Source organism: Athalia rosae, chromosome 2 (genome assembly GCF_917208135.1).
Source record: "Athalia rosae chromosome 2, iyAthRosa1.1, whole genome shotgun sequence".
Lineage (NCBI taxonomy): Eukaryota > Metazoa > Arthropoda > Insecta > Hymenoptera > Athaliidae > Athalia > Athalia rosae.
The window spans coordinates 756,986-780,399 of NC_064027.1; the positions used below are offsets into that span (position 1 = coordinate 756,986).

General features: G+C 50.8%; 1 protein-coding gene across 1 annotated transcript in view; it reads right to left on the bottom strand.

The window, feature by feature from the left end:
• The window catches only part of LOC105691429 (protein dachsous), a 228,103-nt gene extending 205,573 nt beyond the window's left edge, over positions 1–22,530 (bottom strand). The window contains exon 1 of the mRNA XM_020855503.2: positions 19,602–22,530. Coding sequence (XP_020711162.2) covers positions 19,602–21,305 — 1,704 coding nt within the window. The 5' untranslated portion in view covers positions 21,306–22,530. The remainder of the gene's footprint in view (positions 1–19,601) is intronic.
• Positions 22,531–23,414: the final 884 nt, after the last annotated feature.

Here is a 23,414-nt window from a genome sequence, read left to right on the forward strand (position 1 = left end):
CTATCTTTCTCTGCTTTGATGCGTATTGGAGAGTGAAAGAAACAGAAAGAAAGCGATGAAATCGGAGTAAGGAAAAAGAGGAGCGTAGAAGCCGATCGCCGATATCTTCGAGGGGCAAAAGAAGAGGACCGCGCGAGCTCGGGGAAAGGAAGGGCGAACGACCGGACGGAGACAATTAAACGGGACTAGGAAGAAGTAAAGTTGGTGACGTACGCTCGCGCAATACCGTAACGTCGACGACGGCCTTCCTCGAGGGCACGCGGGCGACGTTTTATTTTTTTACTCAACGTTACGTACCCAACAAGGAGAGGACCGCGGCTACCATGCGGACGAAAAAGTGGGGTGTGAAAAGTTATAAATGATTGAACGCGATCCGTCGAATCGAGAACGCATCCAAATATACGTACGTACGCACGTATAGCTACGGTACGGGCATCGAAATCCCCAAGTTTTGCCGAAGGACGACATTCTTAACGACGAAAAGGTTCGGCAGCTCTTGTGGATATTTCTCTCGCGGTTCAACTCGACTTCTTACTCTCTCTTTTATAGGCGTAACGCACACGCGCGAACGTACATCTAGATACGTGTATATGCACGCACAAGTGCATAAATGAGGTATACCGGTGCGCGAGTGTGCGTGTTTGGAAGAGGTCTCCGCGCGCCATCTCTGGACCTTCCCAAAAAAAAGAAGAATTTTAAGTTGGAAACCTTGTCGCGCGTCCTTTAGCTTTGAATTACAAATTCCTCGGAGCTCCTCCGGGTTTGAACCAATTTTAAACCTCCGGGCAACGGGTGAACCGGACGCCTTTGGGACAGGTAGTAAAGGGCCCCGAAGATCCAGTATTCTCTATCCCGGGCACGAAGTGCTCTAGGTCCGCTATTAACCGAGTGGAGAACATCGGTACCCCTCCGAGGTACGTCGTACCTCGGACCTACAACCACAACACCGTCTCGAGCCGGTATAATAACCCGTTCATTGCGTAACCGACACGACGCCGTGATATCGCCGATGTTGACGATCCGGGGTACGATAGCGCAAACAACAACTGCGACTACGCCGGGTGCGCCGAGTCAGCCGACGATTATTGAAACAAAAATTGCCCTTGATTGAGCGCGGAAAAACGACCGAGAAACCGACAACATCAAACATGTACGGAAGAATTTTACGACGAGGAACAAAAAAAAAAATTAAGAAAAAACGCGTATACCCACTTGATGGCGGTAAAGTGACAAGTGGAGTGCTCTGTAAATTGAGTATTATTATTGTTATAATTATCACCGCACGATGCGATCGACATCGGCGAAAGTATCGTCCTAATGTTTCAAGGTCCGCAATTCGCATACGTCTCGAAAATTAGAGCAAAAAAGATTATTCAGTTATTTTACCTATACCGAAAAAGAAGACGAGAAGAACGGAGGGAGGAGGGAGGAGGGAGGGGGGAGGGGGGAGGGGGGAGGGGGGAGGTAGATTAGCGCAACCGAGCACTCTTTAGCAGCGCTAGACGCTTAATTACAGCGCTCGCAAAAACCTCCGGTAAAAATAATTTCAAATCAGCAAGAGCCCCCTTGGTCTAATTAAATTTTCACCCAAAAGGAAGGTGAGCCGGCACCACCGATGCTGCTTTTGCTTACAGCGACGGTGATAGTGGTAGTTATACGGTGGTTCGGAGCGCACACTCGCGGCGACTGGTCTCACATCATCGCGGCCCGACCGTCGAGCTGCAACGGCAAATCAAGCGAGATTGGTCGTAAAGCTGGGAGCAGCAACTGCAACGGGCGAACAAGTAACCGAGCAAGGAAGGCTGAAAACGAAACGTTAAACAAATGACTGTCAAAAACCCGGGGAGAATCGCCCTAACGATGATCGATTCTCATTCTCCCGTAGGAACGAGAAGATGTCCGCGCATCGGTCGAAAAATAGGTATATACACGTATGCGATGGAGCAACCCGAAGCCCGATCACCTCAACGCTCAACTTTCTCTGTACGCACGTAGAAAATTAAAACGAGTCAATTACCCCGTTAATTTAGTAGGCAGGATTTCACCGGCAATCGATCAATTTCCTGTCAGTGGTTTAAATTGCTAGAAAACTCATAGCTTCGAATTATCGCCAATAATTCCGAGAAGCTCGAGCGAATAATCGACCGGCGAATAAGCGACAATCCGATCACCGATAATTCCCGATCACCCCGTGCGAATGTCCGATATTCCGGCGAACCCCCGGTCACCCTTTTTATATTTTCGCGATTCTCCGTCATCGTCTCTTCGCACAATTCGTCCATGCATCTTCGCCGCGGCATTAATGCAGTGAATAAGAGAGAGCGTATCTCGTGTGGAAAATGTGCGTACCCGAGTCGAGGTGAAAAAGACGAAGAAGAAGTGGAGGAGAAGTGGAGGAGAAGGAGCGGATCGCGCGCGAACGTCGTTCCAGCTAGCAGCAACGGCAGGAGCGGCAGCAGCAGCCTGGAATAGTGTGAACCTGTCCGCAGTTATAAATAAGGTGCGGGGTCAGGACGAAAGCCAGGTTTACGAGATAAATACCATAAGTTATAGCGAAGGAGGAAGAAAAGGGAGGTAGGAGGGACTAATTCTACGATTTAACGTGATCTGCTAAAATGTCCTTGCGGCTGACGCAGAACCAACCGTGCGTGGTGCCGGACCGAACGTTCTCCCGAGGTTATTAACAACGCGGAGGTATGCCGCGAAGTCCTTAGACTCCGAGAAGGTCTGACGGGCGTTGCGGGACGGGCCCGGTATAACATTTCGCGACCTCTGACTAATATTTTATTTACTCCTCCTCTTCTCGCCTCGCGCGAGGAAAGTACTGCGCTTCTTCTTCTTCTTCTTCTTCTTCTTCTTCTTCTTCTTCGGCCGGGGGAGCAAAAACTGTTGCTATCTCATCTCTGGTTTCACGAGCTGGCGAAGCTGCCAGCGGTCGCGGCTAAGGCCGCACCATCGGCAGCACAGGGAGGAGAAAAGTAATACGTTCGTTTGGAACGCGCGCTTCTCAAGTTCGAGCTCGACGGACGGACTCGTCCGCACGCTATACAACCGCGCGACGCCTCGCTCTTTCGGCTCGGGACATTCGAGTGAGTAAAAACTTGTACCGGGTTACAGTTTTACAGGGTCAGGATCGAGCGGAGACTCTTCGAATTCTAGCGGAGAAATTGGAGGGACGGAGCCCGGTGGTGTACCGGGCAAAGTTTAAACACCCACGCAAAAGAAAGGGATACACGTATACGCGTACGTTGCACGGCCTAGGTATCTTCTTCTCCCGTACCGCCGCGCGTTCCCGCTGCCCAAGCGAACGAGACGAAGAAGCAAAAGAGGATCCTGCGATGCCCGTGCCAGCAGGATGCTGGTAGGCGTGGACGGATTTTTTGTGCCTTTAAACCCGACTAGTTCTACACCCAGACACCCTCGGCGTACGGGGCTCTTTTCTCTGCCTATTCACGTGTGTCTATGCGACCGTTGACGTGTGTGTGCGCGTGGATTTTCTTCTCAAGGTGTATATGTGTAATACACATACCTGAGTTTCCCTATCCATTGTGCGGCACAAAGCTACATTTTTCTACTCAATCCACCTAATGGATAATTAATTTTTGATAAATCGTCGAGCGGTGACTCGGGCGAACCCCGAGTTGTAATTTGTTTTTCGATTTCTCACAAGGGCCGCGAGAACGCGAACACTGCCGGCGGATGCGGCCCGCCGATCGAAATATCGGGAGGTGGAGGGGGCCAGGGGATTATTCGGCGTATTAAGTGGGTCACGTCGTATCCTTCGAAGACGTCCTTTGCCGACCCTGCGCAACCTCCGCACCGAACGATCGCGCCATTTTTTCTCTTCTCCTCCACTCCGATACACGCGTTTCTCCATGGGAATTCGCCGTGCACGTACGCGCGTACGCGGCGCTTCCACAAACCGATCGCTCGTCGAGATCGCGTGACTCGCGCGATCTTTTCTCCGCGGTATTACAAAATTTCGAAGTAGCGCAAGCTGCGGGTACCGAAGCCGATCTTCGGACGTAAGAATATCGGGGGGGCCTCGGTTCGCGAAGACGCGGATAACAGAAGGACGACGGGGTCCGGGACGCCATATCTGGAACGAGGGGAGTACGGAGGACGAAGACGCCCGCGGCGATCGCGTGGCCCCGACACTGAAATCATCTCACACGCCAACCGCTGCTTCGCAAAGCAAGAAGAAGGAAGCCCCGTCCCGATATCCCGGTGTTCCGCGACTCCTCGACCGATACAACCGACAAATTGCTTCGTGGAATTGAACATCGAAACCCCCTCCCCTGCGAGACCACGACTACCCCGTATCGGCCGAATGTCAACGCGACGATTGCCGCGACGGGATCGTCGCGACGACGGAATTGAGAGTCGTCCAATTTTCGTCCTTTTTCATTTCTCCTCGCATTCCTATACCCATACGTCTCGACACCTCCGTGTATTTCATACGTACGCGGTATACCTACTCGGGTTTTAAATCGCGGTTCACGTTCCGTAATACCTCCTCGGACCCGTTTCGGAGTGTGTCTCGCGCGGTTACCGAGGGGGAATATTTCGCCGCGATATATATTCTTCCGACAAACGCGCGCTGCTATATATAAACGTATAAACGACGTACATATAGTATCTATATTACGAGAGTCGCCCGCTTTGCTGCGCCGAGGTAACGCCGCCTGTACATACATATATAGTTGCCACAGCTCTGCATAAACTAGCCATAAAGTAGGATAGTTTGTTGTTACAAAAACAACGGCGCCGTTGGTGGTCGATATCGAGGACCGTATAATATCGTTTCGCGATTCAATAATAGGCGCGAGTTTCGAATCGGCCTCGGCGGCGCGAAGATACCCGGCTTTTCCCCCCGGATGATGATAATCGACGACGACAACGCGATCCGCGAAGAGTGGGGAAAATAAAAGGTACGCCCGTACCGTCGGGGACGAAAACGGGGCGTGAATTATAATTCTCGCCCCACGTTATAAATGCGTTTTCCCGATCCCGTACAGCCCCCCGTACGGTGGAGAGTCCCGAGCCAGCTAATGCACGATTACATTCTTATTCTATATAGACACGGCGGATTACGCTCCGCAGCGATACGCGTAGGGACGTACGTACGATGAGAAGAAGATGAGGCCGTTACATGTATACAGAGGAGCGAGAATATAGAAGAAGAATTTTAAACGCTACTTCGGTGGCTCCAGTGGCCGTATAGCAGCGGCGACTGCAGAGGGGTTTAGTGGTGCAATTTTACTAGGGGGCCCACGTCCGAGCGACGCTCAACCCAACCAACCCAGCCCATCGCTGCCAGCCCGACCCCTACCATCCATCCTCTGGTCCTAGAGGTAATTTATTTTCCATCCTTCTCTTTACCCAACGCGCTCTTCCTCCTTCTCCGTCTCGCTGTGGTCGGGTCGCGTATACTCCGACCGTACTAACTTCCAGAACTGGACCCGCAACGCCGACCTGCATTCTTCCGAAAAATTTCTGTCATTTATTCCGTCGCTCCGTCGCCCCCTCGAGCTTCCAATTTCGAACAACGTCCGATTATCGGGGGAGGGGAGGGGAGGGAAAGGAACAACCGCGATCGAATTCGAGGGATTCGATGCGTAACAGGCGTCGAAAAATTATCGGCGACAAAAGATTCTCGCAGAGATCGGAAAACTGACGAAAACTTGGCAGAGATTCGAGAAAAATAACCATCCAATTTCATCGTCGAGGCGACCGATTCCTCGCACGTGTTGTACGGAGCTCCGTGGAAGATATTGTTGTTTATAAAAAATAGATCCACGTTAGCGTATTTCCACTGTAGGAAATGGTCCGTCTCTCTCCGTCCTCCGCGGCGATGGTGAGTTTCTCCGTTGCACTCGCGCGCATCACCGGACCCGGTATAATTAATACGGGCCCCGTGGAATGCCGACCTCCTCTCGCTCGCTCGTACCTTCCTCCATCTCGGTCTCTCCCTCGTCGTTCCTCGCCCCCCTCGGTACCCCTCGGCGTCCCTCGCCCACCGTTGAGAATTCCCCTTTCCCTTTTTTCCCTTCGCCACTTAACCCCCGACTTAGGAGCCCCCAACTTGTATCTAAAGTTTTAAGAATACCGTGTCGACCTAGCCCAACTCTGAGACCGAGAAGGCACTAAGTAAGATACCCACCTCGTACCGTGCGGGCCTTACTTCGATCGAGCTCCGCATCCTCCGCAGCACTCGTCCTCATTAAAAACTAGACTGCGTATACCAGTCTTCGGGACCAACGCTCCCCGGGCTATACCGACGATAACGCGACCTCACCTCCGATGGACACCGTGAAATATCGCGGATTCTAACTCTTCGGACTCACTTCTGAATACTCGAAATTTCCACCCAATTATTTTGCAATCAACGACCGATGATCCGACTCCTCCCTCCAGTGTCTCGTCCGCGTGTTCTCGAAAACAATTTTTCTTCCTCGCCTCCTCGAATCTCGGTGATAGAAAATTCGGGATGAATCGAAATAGAAAAAAAAAAAAAAAAAAAAAACCGAGAACAATAACAATTTTTGGGAGAAGAAACGGATAAACTTTTGATTGGAGGAATCCTGTTTCTCGGAGACTCGATTATACACACCCGAACAGTTGTGTGGCTCGTCGAGTTGCGTGGCGTGGAATGGCTTATCGTAGTAGTGGCTAGGTATACACATAGGTGTACGCGAGTGTATCTACCTCAGGACTGCAGGGGACCGTTACACGGCTGGTTCTGGACTAGAATTCAGTTTACCGCTTTCAGACTCCTACACGAGATCGTAGCGCGCGTTTATATTTCAAAGGATCCTCAAGGATAATTCTGCACGCCTTTGAAGAAGGCCTCGACACGGTTTTGTTACCCGGTTCAATTTGACGTTTCTTCGAGCATTTGTCGGAACCACCACCGGCTTTGTCTTAAAACCGAAGATTAATTAAACCCGAACGAAAACTCCGGATGACTACTTAGTTACACTCCGAACAGACGTTACGCTGCCAAATTCATCCTTTCCTTCGCGCTGGGAAATCCGTGCTTCCAAATTTCGGTAAAAATCTCCCTGAGTCACGTATACAACCGTCAAAAATGGAAGCTCTAGGTTCAATGAAGGAACAAAAAAAAAACGAAAAATACATTCATTTGAAACAGTTCGAATCTCGATACGGTCTCTTTTTTTTCTGCTTTTTTGAGCAATGTTTTTTGAGCTGACCGGGCGGTCAGAGGTGGAGCAATTTGGAACGAAAAACTGCCAAAACATGTCCTCGCTAAAAGCCGATCTGTCATTGTTCGAAACGCACCGAGTTAAGATGGTAGACCCAACAACCCTTGGTCGTCTCTTTTTACCAGACGATCCGTTCCCTCCCTCGATACAAGGGACAACGGGACGGATTTTCCGGACCCCTGATTTCAGCAATCAGATAACGCGGTCGTTACTTTTATTTTTTAATCACCCGTCGCTTTTTCTCCCGTAGCAATTTCGGAAACTATTTCAACCATTTTATAGAATCTTCGGATTGATCTGATTTCGTCAAATTTCTAGACCTCGTGAGGCGAAAAAAAGCGATTGACTCTCACGAAGAGTACAAAACGCAATATAATGTAATACCATACGCATGCGAGGGTTTATTTGCACGTTCGTGATGTTCGTTTCTCGGAGTTTCCTCTCATCTCCCCCTTCCGCCCCTCGTATATACGTTATAATGTCGCTTCTTGCACGATGCAGCTCTCTTGTGAGCTCAGCTGTAGCAAGGAAGCAAAACGTACCTTGGGAATTAATTTTTTTTCATTTAATTCTTTTTCTTTTTTTGTTTTTGTTTTTTTTTTACTTTTTCTTTGCTTCATTTCTTTACGCCGGATGAAGCAAATTCATAACGACTCGAAAATTTTTTTATTCGCCGTCCGCAGTAGCAGCACCGTGTGTAATTCCGTGTTGTCCGTTGCCGCTGCTGCCTCGCCGCAGCGGGATTGAAAGTTTTAATTCCCTCTACCGAAAGCACTTCACCGCCGTTGCGAACGGAGACCCCGATGTGCAGCGAGGATTCAACGCGAGCATTCGGAACGCGGGAACAAAGTGTAATGTAATTTGCAACCGTGAAAAAGTCTAGTGAATTAACGACATCGTGCGATCTCGCGCGGGCGCGCGGAACGTGCCCCGGCACATACGTTATTACACGTACGTACACGTGTCTCTCTCTCTATACGTATTACCCGGGCATCTCGCTACGTCGCGGGCACCACCAACACGTGCGCTCGCATTGATAAATGCGCGTCTAACTTCAGGTCCGTGCTCGGAGCATTCCGCGCCCCAGGGAACGGGAAAAGAACGAAATATAGTTTTCGACGACTCCTGCTGCCGCACGGAATTCGGCCCCCATTACGAACAGGTAGTTCAGTATTTAAGTCGGCAACATTATAAAGTAATTTGTACGTAATAGCTCAGATTTTCAGCAGGCAAAATATCGCCGGAATACGACACCCGCGATTCTCCAGAGGGAAAAAAACAAAGTAGAAGCGATTATCCGACTCCTGTCTCGGACCGCGGCGATTTGAGGAATGATATTCTCCCGCGCCGATCGGCAAACGCGTGGAAACGTCGAGAAATTGTCGCTCCGACGTTAAGGATGTCGTCGAAATTATCCATCCTTTCTAATATTACGTACCGAACTCACGGTGACCCCAGATGTAATTTTCACCGTACGGATCGCCGATCGCCGGATCGTTCGCAACTTTGAGCAGCAGCAGCAGCAGCAGCAGCAGAAACTATAGCGAGCGAGCAATCCGATAGTGTTCAAGTACTTCTATATGTATACATCGCTACGTTATCCCGTCAGATTATTGGCGCTGCATCGGCGATCTCGGTACCAACTATAAGCTGTTCCCGGTAAGAATCCACGATTCTAGCAATAACTCGCAAAAGTAAAAGCGTGCGGGCTGCACAAGAAGTACGGTTAAAGTTTCGCGTTTGCTGCCGCAGCAGCACGCCTCGCCTCGCCTTTCCCCGTTGCAAATGTAAAGACTCGCCGAGTACCTACGTATCGGTGAATATTATACATTGGAAATTCTTTGGCTTCCACAGAGCCAACGGATACGCGCGTTAACTTTGCCTATATTCATACCGCGTCGCGGTGTGCGTTTGCTTATTCTTGTCTCACATCAAAATAGAGAGCGTTTTAAATATCCGCAGAGCTGCTGCACTCGGCGATAAACGAATGCCCCCATAGCTCGTGGACTACGGAGATATCCCGTGATTGTTATTATTATTATTATTATTATCATTATCATCATTATCATCGTACCGATACACGTCGTCGACGCCGAGGCGAAACTTCGGTCAAATCGTCGAAAAAGTGCATTCGCGGCGCGGTGGGAAAAAAAAGAAGCGAGGAAAAGGGGAGTACGAATTTGGGGCATGATCGATCTCCTATAAGCGAAAAGAAAGCGAAACGGATCCACCTGCACCTCGCGTTCGACCTTCGCCGAAATTTTTTACTTTTCGCGAGAAAACAAATACAAAAACTTAGAGCCGCGTCCACATTGAATTTGATCAAGCCCGCGACGAACGCACGATATCGAAGTTTATTATTCAACGATTTCGTCACCAGCTGTGCTTCGTTCGCTCGATTATTTCGGGTTTTTAAAAGCCCCGATGATGATACTTTTATGGTCATTGCAGAGTTACGCGGTTCGATCGGATTATCTCGAACGATACATTGATTCTTAAACAAGATATACGAAAGTGACCTAAATTTAACACGGTCAAAGAAATCTGATTGGCCCTGCATACTGCATCGCGCACGCCGAGGTGCATACGTATATCGCACGTACACCTCCACCTCCGAACGAAGCAACAACTTTCATGGAGCAGGTTTATTTCGCGTATCTTCATCGCTCCATCACTTTCAGATATATCTCGCGATGGGCGGGTATAGGTGGGTATATCGTCGGTATATGAAATAAAGTGAACTTAAATCATCCGCCGGTTTCGCTGTATTCACATCCAGGGCGCGTGAGATCGGTTTCGGTCGAACCTGTACGAGAAGATCGACCGAACGCGTACGTACGTCGCAATAAGAATGACGATATATCAAGCTGCGTTATAACCGCGAGTAGAGAAAAAAAAAAAGAAAGAAAGAAAACGTGTCCCCCCGTATGCCCTTTCGCCAGTTTTTCATGGCAAATCTCCGGCCGTTAATGGATCCGAGAAAAGCCGAGCGGTGCGGAACGCGTGGAGAAAATTTATATAAAAGTCAAAGGGGGTAAAAGCTAATGATACGGTTAATTAGCGAATGCGATGAGCGCTTAGTACGTTAAACGCTTTAGGTAAAGCCGGTATATTCGTTTATACCGCGGCTGAACGGAGGGACTGCCGCTAATTGACATAAGATATACGCTATAGCTGTTATAATTGGCCGACCGACGTATACATATATACATATACGTATGTACGTACGTACAAACGGACGCGCGGCTAGCTCGCGGGCTCGAAACGTCGCGGAATGGACGCGAATCGTCTACCGGTGTTGCGCGTTATGGATAAAACTAACGAACCGAACACCTTCCTACTCCCCCCCCCCCCCGAGATGCGATTATCCACGCGCGCTCGTTTCCTCGCCACCTCTCTTTTCACCCATCCCCCCGACCCGCCAACACCGTTTTCCGTCGTATCTCCGAAATAACAATCGTCCACATTTCTAACGGATCTTCCGCTCCGCTCGAAGAACGGAGAGAAATAAAGTACATTCCGCTCGTGCGTCGAGGACTTTGTAGACTCGAAGTAAAAAGCAAATTTTTGCAGATTTTAATTGACTTGTGAGGTTCGTTCGCGTATAATAAATGTACGGCTCTTCTCTCGGCGTGTGTAATGTCCGTGTAGGCTGCACGGAGGTACTTGTATATTTAAACTATCCCTCTTCGGGAGGCGCGTGTGGGTTTTCACGAGGATTGGGATCTCTCCTCGTTGTGCGGTGTGCGCATCGGAAGGAGGACGACGGGACGGTAGGTTGCTGCCGCGGTGTTGGAGCTGCTGCGGTGCGGCAACGACAGGTGGTCGGTCGAAGGCCTAGAGAGCGTCGAGGTCGTAAACTATCCTCCAACGTCTGGGCGTCTCGACGTCCGGCATCCAATTCCAACGCTCCGCCGTCCAGATATGCCTCGGAGATGACGCGAAATAAACGGTCGAACCGGTGAATTTATCCAACCGCACTCGACCGGTCGGTATAATTTATCCGCAAAAGTCTCCACTTTTCGCTCCGTTTCTCCACTCGTTTTCACCTGAGGGTACGCGGCAGCGATTCGGCGGGTCGCGCGACGTCCTTCCGGCGACGTGCGACAGAAGAAGCGAGAGCACGTATGTATTCGGTGTTATACACCGGAGGTAAACACGACATACCGGAATAACACGGGGACCCCGGGACAAGGCGCATAACGCGGGCAACCAGCAGGTGGTAGGGTCAAAAGCGTTCCCAAGAATCGGTTTAGTATATCCGCCGTCATAACGGTGGAGGAGGCGATCTTATAGCTTCGCCAGGATTCCCCCGGCGCACGCTCGCCTCATGCTCGCGGACCGGAAAGCTTCGAAGCAGGTCCGAGTAGACCAACCTGGCTGACGACGGAGTCACGGATGGGCTGGTTTGCCCACCGGAACGCGGAGCGTCGAACGCGACCTTAGCCCCGCTGCTGCTGCTGCCGCCGCTGGACCTCTTACTTTCCTATTTTGCGATCAGAAAAGCGAACATCTGGTGCGGGTCAGTTCGGATTCCACGTTTAATCGAACGTACACGGTTCGAGGACGAAGACGAAGAGGGTCAACAAAGTCTTGCGTACGGTGACGACGAAAGGGTAAGAAATACACGCCTTCTCCTACACGATATCGTATATTGACGGAGAACGGAGATGCTTCACCTGCCGTCACGAGCACGTTATACGAGCCTCGTTAACAACTGTCGTTTAAAAAAAAGATTTTCGTTGTAAATATGAGAGATAAATTCCTTCGCGATATGGAAAATAAGTAATAAGTAAAATACGTTTTAAATCCTGTATCTATGAATATAGCGGAAATAAAATTTCGCGGTGACTAACCGCTGCTTATCTCGCGAAGTAACGTGTGGAGAGCGTAGGAAGCGAGGAATTTCTACAGCGGAGGCAACACGCACATAGACCAGATTATAGAACGAGGAAAAAAAAAAGAATATATATATATATCAAATTTGCATGAAATACAGATTATAACGAGAGATCAAAACTGGTAGACCGTCTTCTTAATGAACGCGCAGCGCGCGGAGCTCTTTGCCCACGATTGCCTTTTAGTTTCAAATAATCGTCGGAGACTAGGATTCTCCCGCTCAAGGTTAGACGCGAACAACAAACCGCGGTATTGAATTTTCCTCTAATAAACGCTAACGATATCACCGTAGGATGTGTACTATCCGTAACACAAATAGAGGAATAAAATCTATCGATCCACGGCACGTAATAAGGAAAGCCGGTGTAATATAATCGGGTCTTCGTTGATGAGCACCACGCAATTTCATTTCATCCTTACGTCGTGTTCGATACATTATCCAAGTTTGAGCTATTAATAGCCTACATACGGGAGAGTCGAGCGGTCGCATGACGATCGTTATAACGAGGCTGCATCGCATCCGTATAACACGCGTGTATAAATTCCTCGGGATCTTGCGCGAGCGTATAATTTTCTTATTTCATTTTATTTCCCTTTTTTTCCTATTTTTTTTCTCCCCCCGCGATCCGCGCGCATTTTACCGCTTGGGTAAAGATTAATTGCAGCACCTTGCTCGCGGACTATCGCACACGATGATGAGCCCGTAATACCCGTACATTACGGAGAAATTGTACGAATCCCGATATCATCCCTACGGAGGTCCCGCGCCTCGATCGCTCGATGGCGCAACAGCGATCGCCGGTTTGTCTTTGACCGCGTGGCGCGCGCAAATCCTGCGAGGCGGTTCACCTTATAAACTCATTCCGTAACGAGTCTACCGCTAAATACGCCCCGGTAGGCCGGGCTCTTGATCCGAAGTAAGGAATAGCTGCTTCGCGTCCGCCTCGGGGTGGCTGAGAGCTGGCGATAGCGTTATATCCGAACGACTACGTATGGGATATCGGCGAGCGCCTCGGTGTGGGTGAAGGCGGTTGTTAATGCAGGAGTTATGAAAGCGTGGGCTGCGCAAAGAGAGAGGAGAGAACTTTTCTCCGTATACATCTCTCCCGCTCGGTAAGCACCGAGTATAACGTATGCATAGGTTACCGGGATAGAATATACGGTATGCAGGTAGACGTGTAAGTGCAGCGTGAGCGAAACGCAAATGCGAGTTCACTACCTCGTTGCACCGCGTGCATCGTACGGAAACGTAGCTTACACAGCGCGTACGTATGTACGTATATTAGAGCGGAGGTGAGCCGTTTGCTTGCGCGAGGTTCGCCCTTTTCCCCCTCGTCTCTCCCCCTTCCCTTCTCAACGCAAACGGACGGACGGACGGACCATCCACCGTGTTGTAAATATGCCCGGAGACTCGAATAACTCCGCGAGTGGAATCGTCCGGCGCTATTACCGTACGACACTTTCGCGAGGCGCGAGTAACCCCGCGACCGTAACGCGTGAGATCTCTTCATTCGCGTCTATTACTTTGCTCGGCGATGCGCGCCGCGTACGGGAATATCCGACGATCCTTATTAGAGAGTTGTGAATATTATTGCGGAGAAGTTGCGCGGGGGGGGGGGGGGGGGGGGGGGGGGACCGCGATAATGCGAAGGCGCAGAAATATGAGGAGGTTGGTAGATGCGGGATTGATACGCTCCGATATTAGCTCTCCGATAATCCTCCTCCTCCTCCTCCTCATTCTTCTTCTCGCTCGGTGCACAACCGAGAGACGCGCGCGCCGGTCGACGTGGGTTTCTTATGAGTCTTTAGGGCGGCGATCGAGCGGGGAGTAAAGATATCCGAGAGGGTATATCGCGCTAATGACTCAGAGGCCATAAATCGGAATTGGTGCAACAACAACGGCAGCGCGGTCCGGCGATACGGTTGCTCACCGAAGGGAGACCCGGTGCACGAAACTACGTTCGCGTAATCGACGGCGAAATTGGAGGGGGGTGAGAGGGGAAGGGGGGGGGGAGGGGGACCGCGCGGGGTGAAGGAAACTGCAGCGAGAGTAGGAAGAGAATAAAAATTAGTTCTTGCGAGGAGTTCCGTTCCCCGCGAGTCTCTTCCTCCTCCTCCTCCCCCTCCTCCTCCGTACTCGGACTTCTTCTTCTCCTTCGTTCCCCGCGTAACACTAACCTGGTTTTATCGGAGCGTGACGCGTGCGAGAAAAATTGCAGAGCGAGCTGTTTAAACGTGTTGAATCTTATAACAGGTACTTACCTGTGTAGATTTTTCACGAGGGACGGTTGGATTGGACCGGCGCGGCAATCGCGCTGCGCTTCGCGTTCCGTACCTACCCGTACAATAAAACTAATACCTTGGGTTTTCTGAACACGCCGCGCGCGCGATATCCGTACGCTAAAAGACTCGCGGTATTATCGTATCGAACGCGGCGGAGAGAGAGCCGATTTGTTAACGAAATACTACACTGACCGCCTACGGCGATTCACGATCCCCTCCCCCCTCGCCGCCCTACTCCTTTCCTCATCTGATCGATGAACATACTCGGGAGTGTGTGTACGAGGGTACGTACTATACTATAGTATACGCGCGGGACTACGTTAACCAGATCTCGCGTATAGTAAGCGAAACCGGAATCGCGAGATGCGAGCACGTTGTGAGAAATGAAGACGACGCCAATAATATTCAACTGAAATGCAAAACCGTATCGAGTTTCTCCGCATGGGACTCGATTTTGATATATGAACTGTACATACGTACGTACGTACGGTGCAGGTATACACCGTACCTTCGGGATATAAATAAAATGACGTGTAATGAAAAAAGATCGCGGATAAGAATTGAGTCCATCAGGAAACGCAGGCGATGACGCGGGCCCCGATGTTACGCCGCGGCATCCGCGCGAACGCCTCCCGCTGTCAACGCCGCAAGGATTTATTCGCCATTCAAATACCTATACGCGCGGCATTGTTTCGCTCGCTCGCTCCGCTACGGGGACGAGTGACGCCCGCTGATCCGAGGTGAGAAATTTCAACACGACGTATCAAAAGTTCCGCACAGGTACGCCGGTTGGAATGGGCTTTGGAAAAGGTCGATTCGGAAAAGAGGTCGTTTTGTAATAATCGGAAGAGCGTACACCTATTTCCGGGGCGCTGAAATTATAAACTTGTTCCCCGAGATCTACGCGTTCAAAATTAATCGACGCCTCGCGGTGCACGAAGGAACGCCACACACTCTACACGCCTTTCGAAACGACGATCGTTATAAAAGTTACGAAACTGCGACGCGTCGTTACTCGTGACGTAGGTTTTGACCCAGCCCACGTGACTCCGCAACGCGGCAATGGTAAAGAGCTCGACGGGTCGACGAATATATACCCAGATACATCGGAGGAGGTAAGGGTGGTTCACACGTTCCAGAGATGCCCGAGTGAGCCGGGGTTGTTTCATCTCCGCCGTTCGGGAGCGTGGTAAAAAACCGGAATTAAAAAATGGATTCCTCGGAGAGGTGAACAAAAAGTAAGGGGGTCGTACGGTGTCATCTTATACTATGAAACGGACAAAACACTCGCGCGCGCGCGCGCCTTCCTCTTATCTACGAACGCATCTCTCGGAGAGAAAACTAGAGAAGAGAATTCTCCTCCGGAATAGGTAGGAAACACTTCGTCGGGAACAGCGGGCGACTCTCCCGTGTGCACGAAAGGTATAATACATAAATCTTGGTACACATTACGATTTTCATCGAGAATTAACTTGAGCGGGAGCTACGACGACTAGGTGGCTCACGGCGGCTACCTTATAATTTTTCTATAATTTTTCTCCTCCCGCGCGGTACGAACGCTAATTACCGAGGCGGAAAAGCACACGGGGTACAAATTGCATCGGCGTATATCGCGCCGAGTCATATCGTAGCTGCATCGGCAGCGCAAGTGATCCGTTGCCGCGGGACGAGGGTCGTCGCTTTCTCCAGCTCGATACCACCTATATGCGCTGCGAAACGCAGTGGAGTACAATCGCGCGCGCGTGCGGTGCACGCAACGTGGATCTCGGTGCGACTCGCGTACTCGTACGTACTCGTACGTACGTACCTATGCGTCGCGCGGTCTCCGTTACACAGAGGGGAACGGAACGGGCCGCGCGGCTCTTGTCGAAAGTCGTTCCCCGGACTCGATTTTTGAGAAACGCGCGCGTTTGCCCGGCGCTACTCCCATATGCAGCGCAAGGGGAACGACGAGTCGCCGCGACGAGTCGTTCGTAACGCGTAGCTCGCACCAGACTTGCGTGGGATTCACACTGTGCTCCGTTGGAATACGATAGTCCGTGGAGTGCCGGTGCCCTGCCCATCGACGCGCCGTGGAAATACCGGAGGAGGAAATGAAAGGAGAAACGTTCGAAGATTCTTCGGGGATTTTTCTCCACATTTCGTTGAGAGGTGCGTCGGACTTCGAAACGGTCCGATGCGCGGCTGCACCGCGCTTACCGGATACCGGCTTTTTCCGCGCGGTAGATTTCCCTGAACTTTAAACTTTGCGAGTGCGAACCACGCCGGAGCGTGTAACTCGTGATACGTGTGTACAACAGGAAGAGACTGCCGGCAGTGGGTCGCGTTGTTAAGTCGTTTCGATGAAGTAAACGCACTTGCACAGATCGTTGCGAGCAGCGAGCTGCTATATGACCAGACTTCCGCCTCTCTCCGTCCTCGTGATATCGTGGCTGCTTTTGCTGCCGCTGCTGCTGCAGTGAGACACCTGCGACCTCTAGAGGCGAGTAATGAGGACCTCGGGAGGAGGCAAGGAGAGGAATAATTTTCCCTCAAGTTCCATTAATTGAAAGAATTACTTCTATATCGTAGTCGTATACCTCTGATACGAGTAGAGATCCATGCAACTTGCAGTTATAATCGTCGCTGCGGGCGTTTTACCGCTAGAAACTAAGAAACCAACCGCGCGATTATTTTCAAGCTGTTATTTGATTTTAGTCGTTATTTATTTATTTAGTTTTTTCCCCTTTTTTTTTTCTAAAACGTTATACGATTTATTTTCACCGTGGAAACGACGGTGATGACAGTTCGCAGATTTCTCCTGTCGCACCACGGAGGATAGCGTGTACGCTGTACTATACTCGACGTACTCCGTTCCCCCGTGCGTTGCGCTATCTCCAGAGACGGAAATATATTCCACCGTTCAACGGTTGTGCGATTCCGGAAGTCCACCGTTCTACGCCTCGTATCGCGAAGCTGTTTTTACGCAAATATCTGATCGGAAAATTATCCGAACGAGGAAATTAACGAGCCGGGAATCTAATCCCTCGACAAGAATCCACCACCCTTTCCAATCTAATGAACGCCTCGGGTTCGTTCTCTTCGTCATTCGATGGATTCGAATCTCTTCGGCGTCGTTAAAATTTCGCGTCAAATCGTTCGAAAATTGCGCGATCGTCAACGAATGATGGAATCGACGAGCTTTCAATCATCCGCTGTACCGTTCGCGGAGAAACGGCGCAAAAATGAAAGGGAAACTCTGGAGATGAGGTGATAGGGTCGTAAACGCATATTGCAATACAGAGGCAATATTTCTGAAAGTGGAGGAGAAATGAATATCGTAACTTCTTCGTGGGTATCGAGGTGCCGCTATAATACGGTCCACGAGTAGTTAGTACGTGAACACGATCGAGTCTCACGTTACGCCAGATGTCAGATGGCGGTTAGCTATTACCCATCATTTTGTACTCGCCTATCTCATGTACTCACGGTTAGGTACAGGTGAGATGTCCGGAGTACAGAGCTCTCTGGGTTGCACGCATCTAGGTAGGTTAGTATGTACGTAAAATAGCTACAGGTAGGAAGAGAAAAGAGAAAAGTGTAGGTATTATTATATAGTTGCGGGTCGAGGTGAGGACAGTCGAGGTAACTGTTCATCTTAAGTATCCCGTAGACTCTAGCCAACCATCTAGATTATATTAGTTTTGGAGTTCATGTTCGGTAATGCTTCCAAACTGAGAAACAACTAGACCGCAGAAAGTCTGGTCATGAAGCACCTCCGAATTGTATACACGTAATACTTGCTTGTAAGGGGGGAGGGGGGAGTGGGGGAAAAAAAAACAACAAAATGTCACACCATATCTCGACGCGGCACGCGGTCGAAAAAAGTCGGAAAAGATGTATCGCACTTCTTAACCAAGATAAAAACAACCGAGTATCTTATAACGCTTCATCCTGTTTTGATTATACAGAGTGAGGTAATAAGATGAAATAGAATTCATGCAGCATCGCGGAGTATCGAGCGAAGGAGATGAGAAACAGAAGCGAGATCGGAACACAACGAATGGGGGAGCTCGATTCGGAGGATTCAGTCCACGTGCGAAAGTGTCCCTTTTTTCAGTGTGGAAGCCACCGCGAGTTTTGAGATCGAGTCGAGTCCCTGGGATTCGTCGACTTGTTAAAAAGAAGAAAGAAAAAAACAAAAAAAAAAAAAAAAAGAAGAAAAATGGTCGAGTTGTTCGCCGCGTGTTGGTTGGTTCTGGTCTGATTTAAAAGCGAAGTTTGTTCCCGTGTGTTGCGAGAAAAGCGGGCGATGTCGGTGCGGAGATACACCGCGAGAATCAGGCTCGGGACTAATGGCTTGCTCGCTAATTACAGTCAAACGGCAAATAGTTTCATATTAGTCAGAGGATAATGAAAACAACGCGGTCGGTCGGTGGGTCGGTCGGTCGGTGGGTCGGTCGGTCGGTCGGTCGGTCGCCTAGCCGCGAATCACGAACTGCTAATTAATATTTGGCGCATCGTTCTTGCACGGGCACCACGGACGAAGGGACGAACGAACGAAAGCGAACGAAATGAATCGAAACGCTCTGAACCTGTTTCGCGGAGGCCTCGTATTATACGCGTTCGTATATAAGTCCGAACGCAGCCACGCGGTCAATTTCATCCCGGCGGTGGACAGACGAAAAATCTGTAATTATAATAATTATACCCGCGACTTGACAACAATTATAAATCAACATTGAACTAGGTACTGAAACACCAATAAAATACGACACCGGGCCAACAATTAAGATCCGCGCGGTGCGCTTCGTCCACCATCGCTGGACCATTCAAAAAAATCCACATCTGGAATAGAGGCGTTCGTAACACTACGCCGCTCTCCGATTCCCGTCGGCCTAACGATACCGCGTGCAACGCTCTCTTCCTCGCCTCTTCCGATCCGGATGACAATCTCGCACGAGGAAACGAATAAAAATCATTATCCCGTTACACGCGAATGACAGTCGCTCCGTCAACGGGCCCGGCCTAGCCCTCAACCTGACATTATAATGCGCACCGCTCGGATACACGCCGATACACAACACTACGCGTCGACTTTCCATCTTGCATAACACGCGTCTTGCCGTTACACCCGATGGAAACAGAGCGAAAATCGTATTCCGCCGTAGCCGTAGCGGCGATTATTATCATTAACAAAACTTTGCCACTGACCTTGATAAAACAGCGTCCTATCGGTAGATCCTCGGGAACGGTAGCGTTGTAGAGGGGTTTCTCGAAGATGGGTTCGTTGTCGTTGAGGTCGTGAACGGTGACCTGAACAGTCGCGGTACTACTGAGAGGGGGTCGCCCCGAATCGGTAGCGATAACGATAAGTTTCGGCGCGGGATCAGCCTCGCAATCGACGTGCGTAACCGTCGTGACGACGCCGGTATTCTCGTCGATGGTGAACCACGTGGAATTTTGTAGGGAGTATTTTATCGCGGAATTCGCTCCCTCGTCCAGATCGCTAGCCGATACCTGGACAACGTTGGTTCCGGGCTCCGAGGCCTCCAATAAATGTGCTTCGTAGTAATCCCGAGCGAATTTTGGCGCGTTATCGTTGACGTCGGTAACGAGAAGTTTGAAGGTCCTCGCCGCTCGGAGCGGAGGTGTCCCGGCGTCCGTGGCCTCGACGGAGAGTTCGTAGACTGGTTTTTCCTCGCGGTCCAAGGGCCGCTCTACGACGACGAGGTAGATGATATTGTCCCTCGTAGCCAAACCGAAATGACCGTCGCCTCCGGAGAGGGTGACCGTGGCGTTCGAGTATTCCGTTCTCGAGTCCGGATCGCTGACCGATATCCTTGCGACGAATTCACCCGGCTGGGCGCTCTCCGATATCTTCGGCGTTGCGTCGTCCGATAAAAATATGACCGTGATGGCGGGTTGATTGTCGTTAACGTCGGTGACCCTCACCGTGAGAAATGCACTCGCCTCCAACGGTTGAGCGCCTCTATCCCTGGCAACGATAACCAGCTCGTGACTGTCCTTCGATTCGAAGTCGAGGGGTTTGTTAACGTAAACCATGCCCGTCTCGGAGTCTATCCTGAACATCTCTTCCCTGTCGGATTGCCGCCTGTTTATCGAATATTCGATCTTTCCGTTCTCGTTGGCGTCCGAATCCCGCGCGTTCACCGCAAGGACGGACGTTCCGACGGTCGCGTTTTCGGGGACACTCGCCAAGTAACGAGTTTGATTGAATATCGGAGGGTTGTCGTTGACGTCTTGGATCGTGACGTTCACCCTTAATCTAGATCTCAGCGGCGGCGCACCTCCGTCGAGCGCTTCTATCACCAGATTGTAGTTCGCTCTGGTCTCTCTGTCCAGGGAACCAGAATTTTGTAAATCCAAGTACAGTACGCCATCTCTTCCGCGATGGGCGGCCAGTCTGAATACGTCGCCGACATTACCGGACACAATTTCGTATCTTTGCGTCGTGTACTGACCAAGGTCCGGATCCTTGGCGGGTGGCAGGGCGCGTTTCGCGTCACGAGGTGAATTCTCCGGGAATTCGACGTCGACGTGATCGACCGGGAAGACGGGAGCGTTGTCGTTTTCATCGAGGACCTTAACAACGACGCGGACGTTGTCGCCGTTGTGGGGCAACGCGACCAGGCTGTAAGAAGCCCTCGTTTCCCTGTCCAGGGGCACTTTCGTCCTTATCTCCCCGGTTGTATAGTCCACGTTGAGATCCGCCTCGGCGGTCGATCCTAGGACGTGGACGATCAGGTAAGGTGGAGTCTCCGCGTCTATCAGACCCACCCTGGTACCCGCGGGCGCGTTTTCCGCCACCTCAAGATGCCGGACAAGCTCTGCTTTCGGTCCCGGGACAAAAGAGGTCCCGAGGACCAGAAGGAGGACGACTTGAACTCGCTGCATCCTGACGGTACCTCGGCGTTGAGGATTACCTCCAGGAAAGCGGTTCCATTCTGCCCAGATCCCTTTTGCCTCCAATTGTCAGTAAAATCATGCACCGTTTATTGCCACCGGAATTGCCGATCCCTTTATCTCTGGAAACGAATATTTCTGTAAGCTCCGCGATCGTACTCGTATCCAGAGTACGCCCCTCGACGATTATCCCTACAACGTAAACGCGACGAGAAAACACAAGAACAACTGAACACTTATATTTTTCACTGAGGTAGTTATACGCACAATATGTATTTTTTATTATTATTTAATCCAGTATTCGGTCACTAGGGTTATAAGCACTGTCACGGTATCACGATCGCCAACATATCTTCCGCAAGTAGCGAAGGAGGGAAAAATTCATGGCAATCGCATCGAATTAAATTCCGCTCACTGTGTAATCTGTACAATAATCATCACTGCATTCGGAATCAAAAATGTTATCCAATGATCGATTCGTCGTGCCTATGGTGCCACCGCATCCACCGGATTCGTACGAACTTAATGAAATTTCGTGAAATTTTTCGACTTTGTGGCACGTGAGGGGGGCATCGGCAGCATCGTGATCTTTGGTCATTCGCCGGTGATCCGTTTGCGCCTCAGCTCCGACGTTTGGCCGCGGGCGTGGTGGTGCGGTGTGAGTTTTGAAATTTTTTCGGTCATTCGAACCTCTCGGGCGAGTCCTGCGGCGGGCGAAGATCAGCCCGACTACTCGATATGTAGTTATATACGTACACCACACATAGCGGGGATTCACGCGCACTTCTGAAACCCGGCTTTCGTCGAATCGTGCCGCTCAGCAGGCCCTGATCGCCTCTCCCAACAACATCCCGAGACGGTCCAGCGCACCGTGCGCGGACGGTCCGAGCTATACAACGCGACGAAGGCAACGGGCCCGAAAAACCCGGGTCACGCACGCACAAACACTCTATACTCGCCGCTGCAGCAGCGCATGTGGTTCGTGATATTATCCTCGGTGAAACGGTACCGCGATCTATGCCGCGGTGTATCCTCTCTGCGTATTCCACCTTCGCGCGGCGAACGAGCGAGAGATATCGACCTGGTCGGGCCCCGATATCACTCGGGATAAACTTGCGGGGGGGCCTCTCTCGGGGTTGATATTATTGTAACGTGGTAGTTGCGTCGCGGTTTCGCCTGACGATCGACTGCTCCACGCGGCTTCGAAGTTAGGCATGTACTGACATGGCGGCACCTGCGATGCGGCACCCTTCCCCTGGCACACCGGCTCTCTGCTCCTGCCAGAGGGACCCACTACCTGGCGGCCATCTTTGAGAGGGGGGCCCGATCTGACCCTAGCTACGACTACAGCGACGGGCCCACTCGCCCCGGCATTCAACTCTCCGCAGTCCGTCGCGCCGAGAACTTATACCTGCTCGCCTGGTCTCTTACCCGATGCCCGTTTGCCCGCCTGCCCGCCTGCCCGCCTGCCCGCCCTGCGCGCCTGCCTGCCCGCTCGCGAGCAGGGCAACCCGTACCTTCGAGCTTCTTGGCCTACGTGAACGGCCGGCCGTTCGTTTCGTCGGGTAGCGGCAACAGAACTCGGTCTTACCGGCACATCCCATTCCAGCCCATCGCATCGCGTCCGAGCAGCGAAGGTACGGTGCAACTAAAACTGCATCGGAATTTCATACGGTCGATCCGATGATCGTTGTCGCGGATGAATGGAAAAAAAGGGGGCAGGCGGTACAGAGTGCAGGTGAACGGATGCGTACCGATATACATGATTTCTGAAGATTTTCTCAGATTCGACAAACCGACACGGAGGCTGGAATATTATACCCGTATGGGTTGCACACGTGTACTCGTACCGGTAATACTAAAATCCCGGGACTAACGAGTTGTAAATCTTTTTTCGATTGTATACCCTATAAATACGTTATACCGGAGATTACGCCGAAAAAATAATGGGAGGCATAATATCGACGCTAGAGGAAATTATATACGACTGAAATTTAATCACTTTATGAAAATATACGATTTTTACGACTTGATTGTGACATATAACGTTAAATGTGAGTGGTAAGGTCTGTCGGTTCCCATAAATGTATTTTTGTCTAC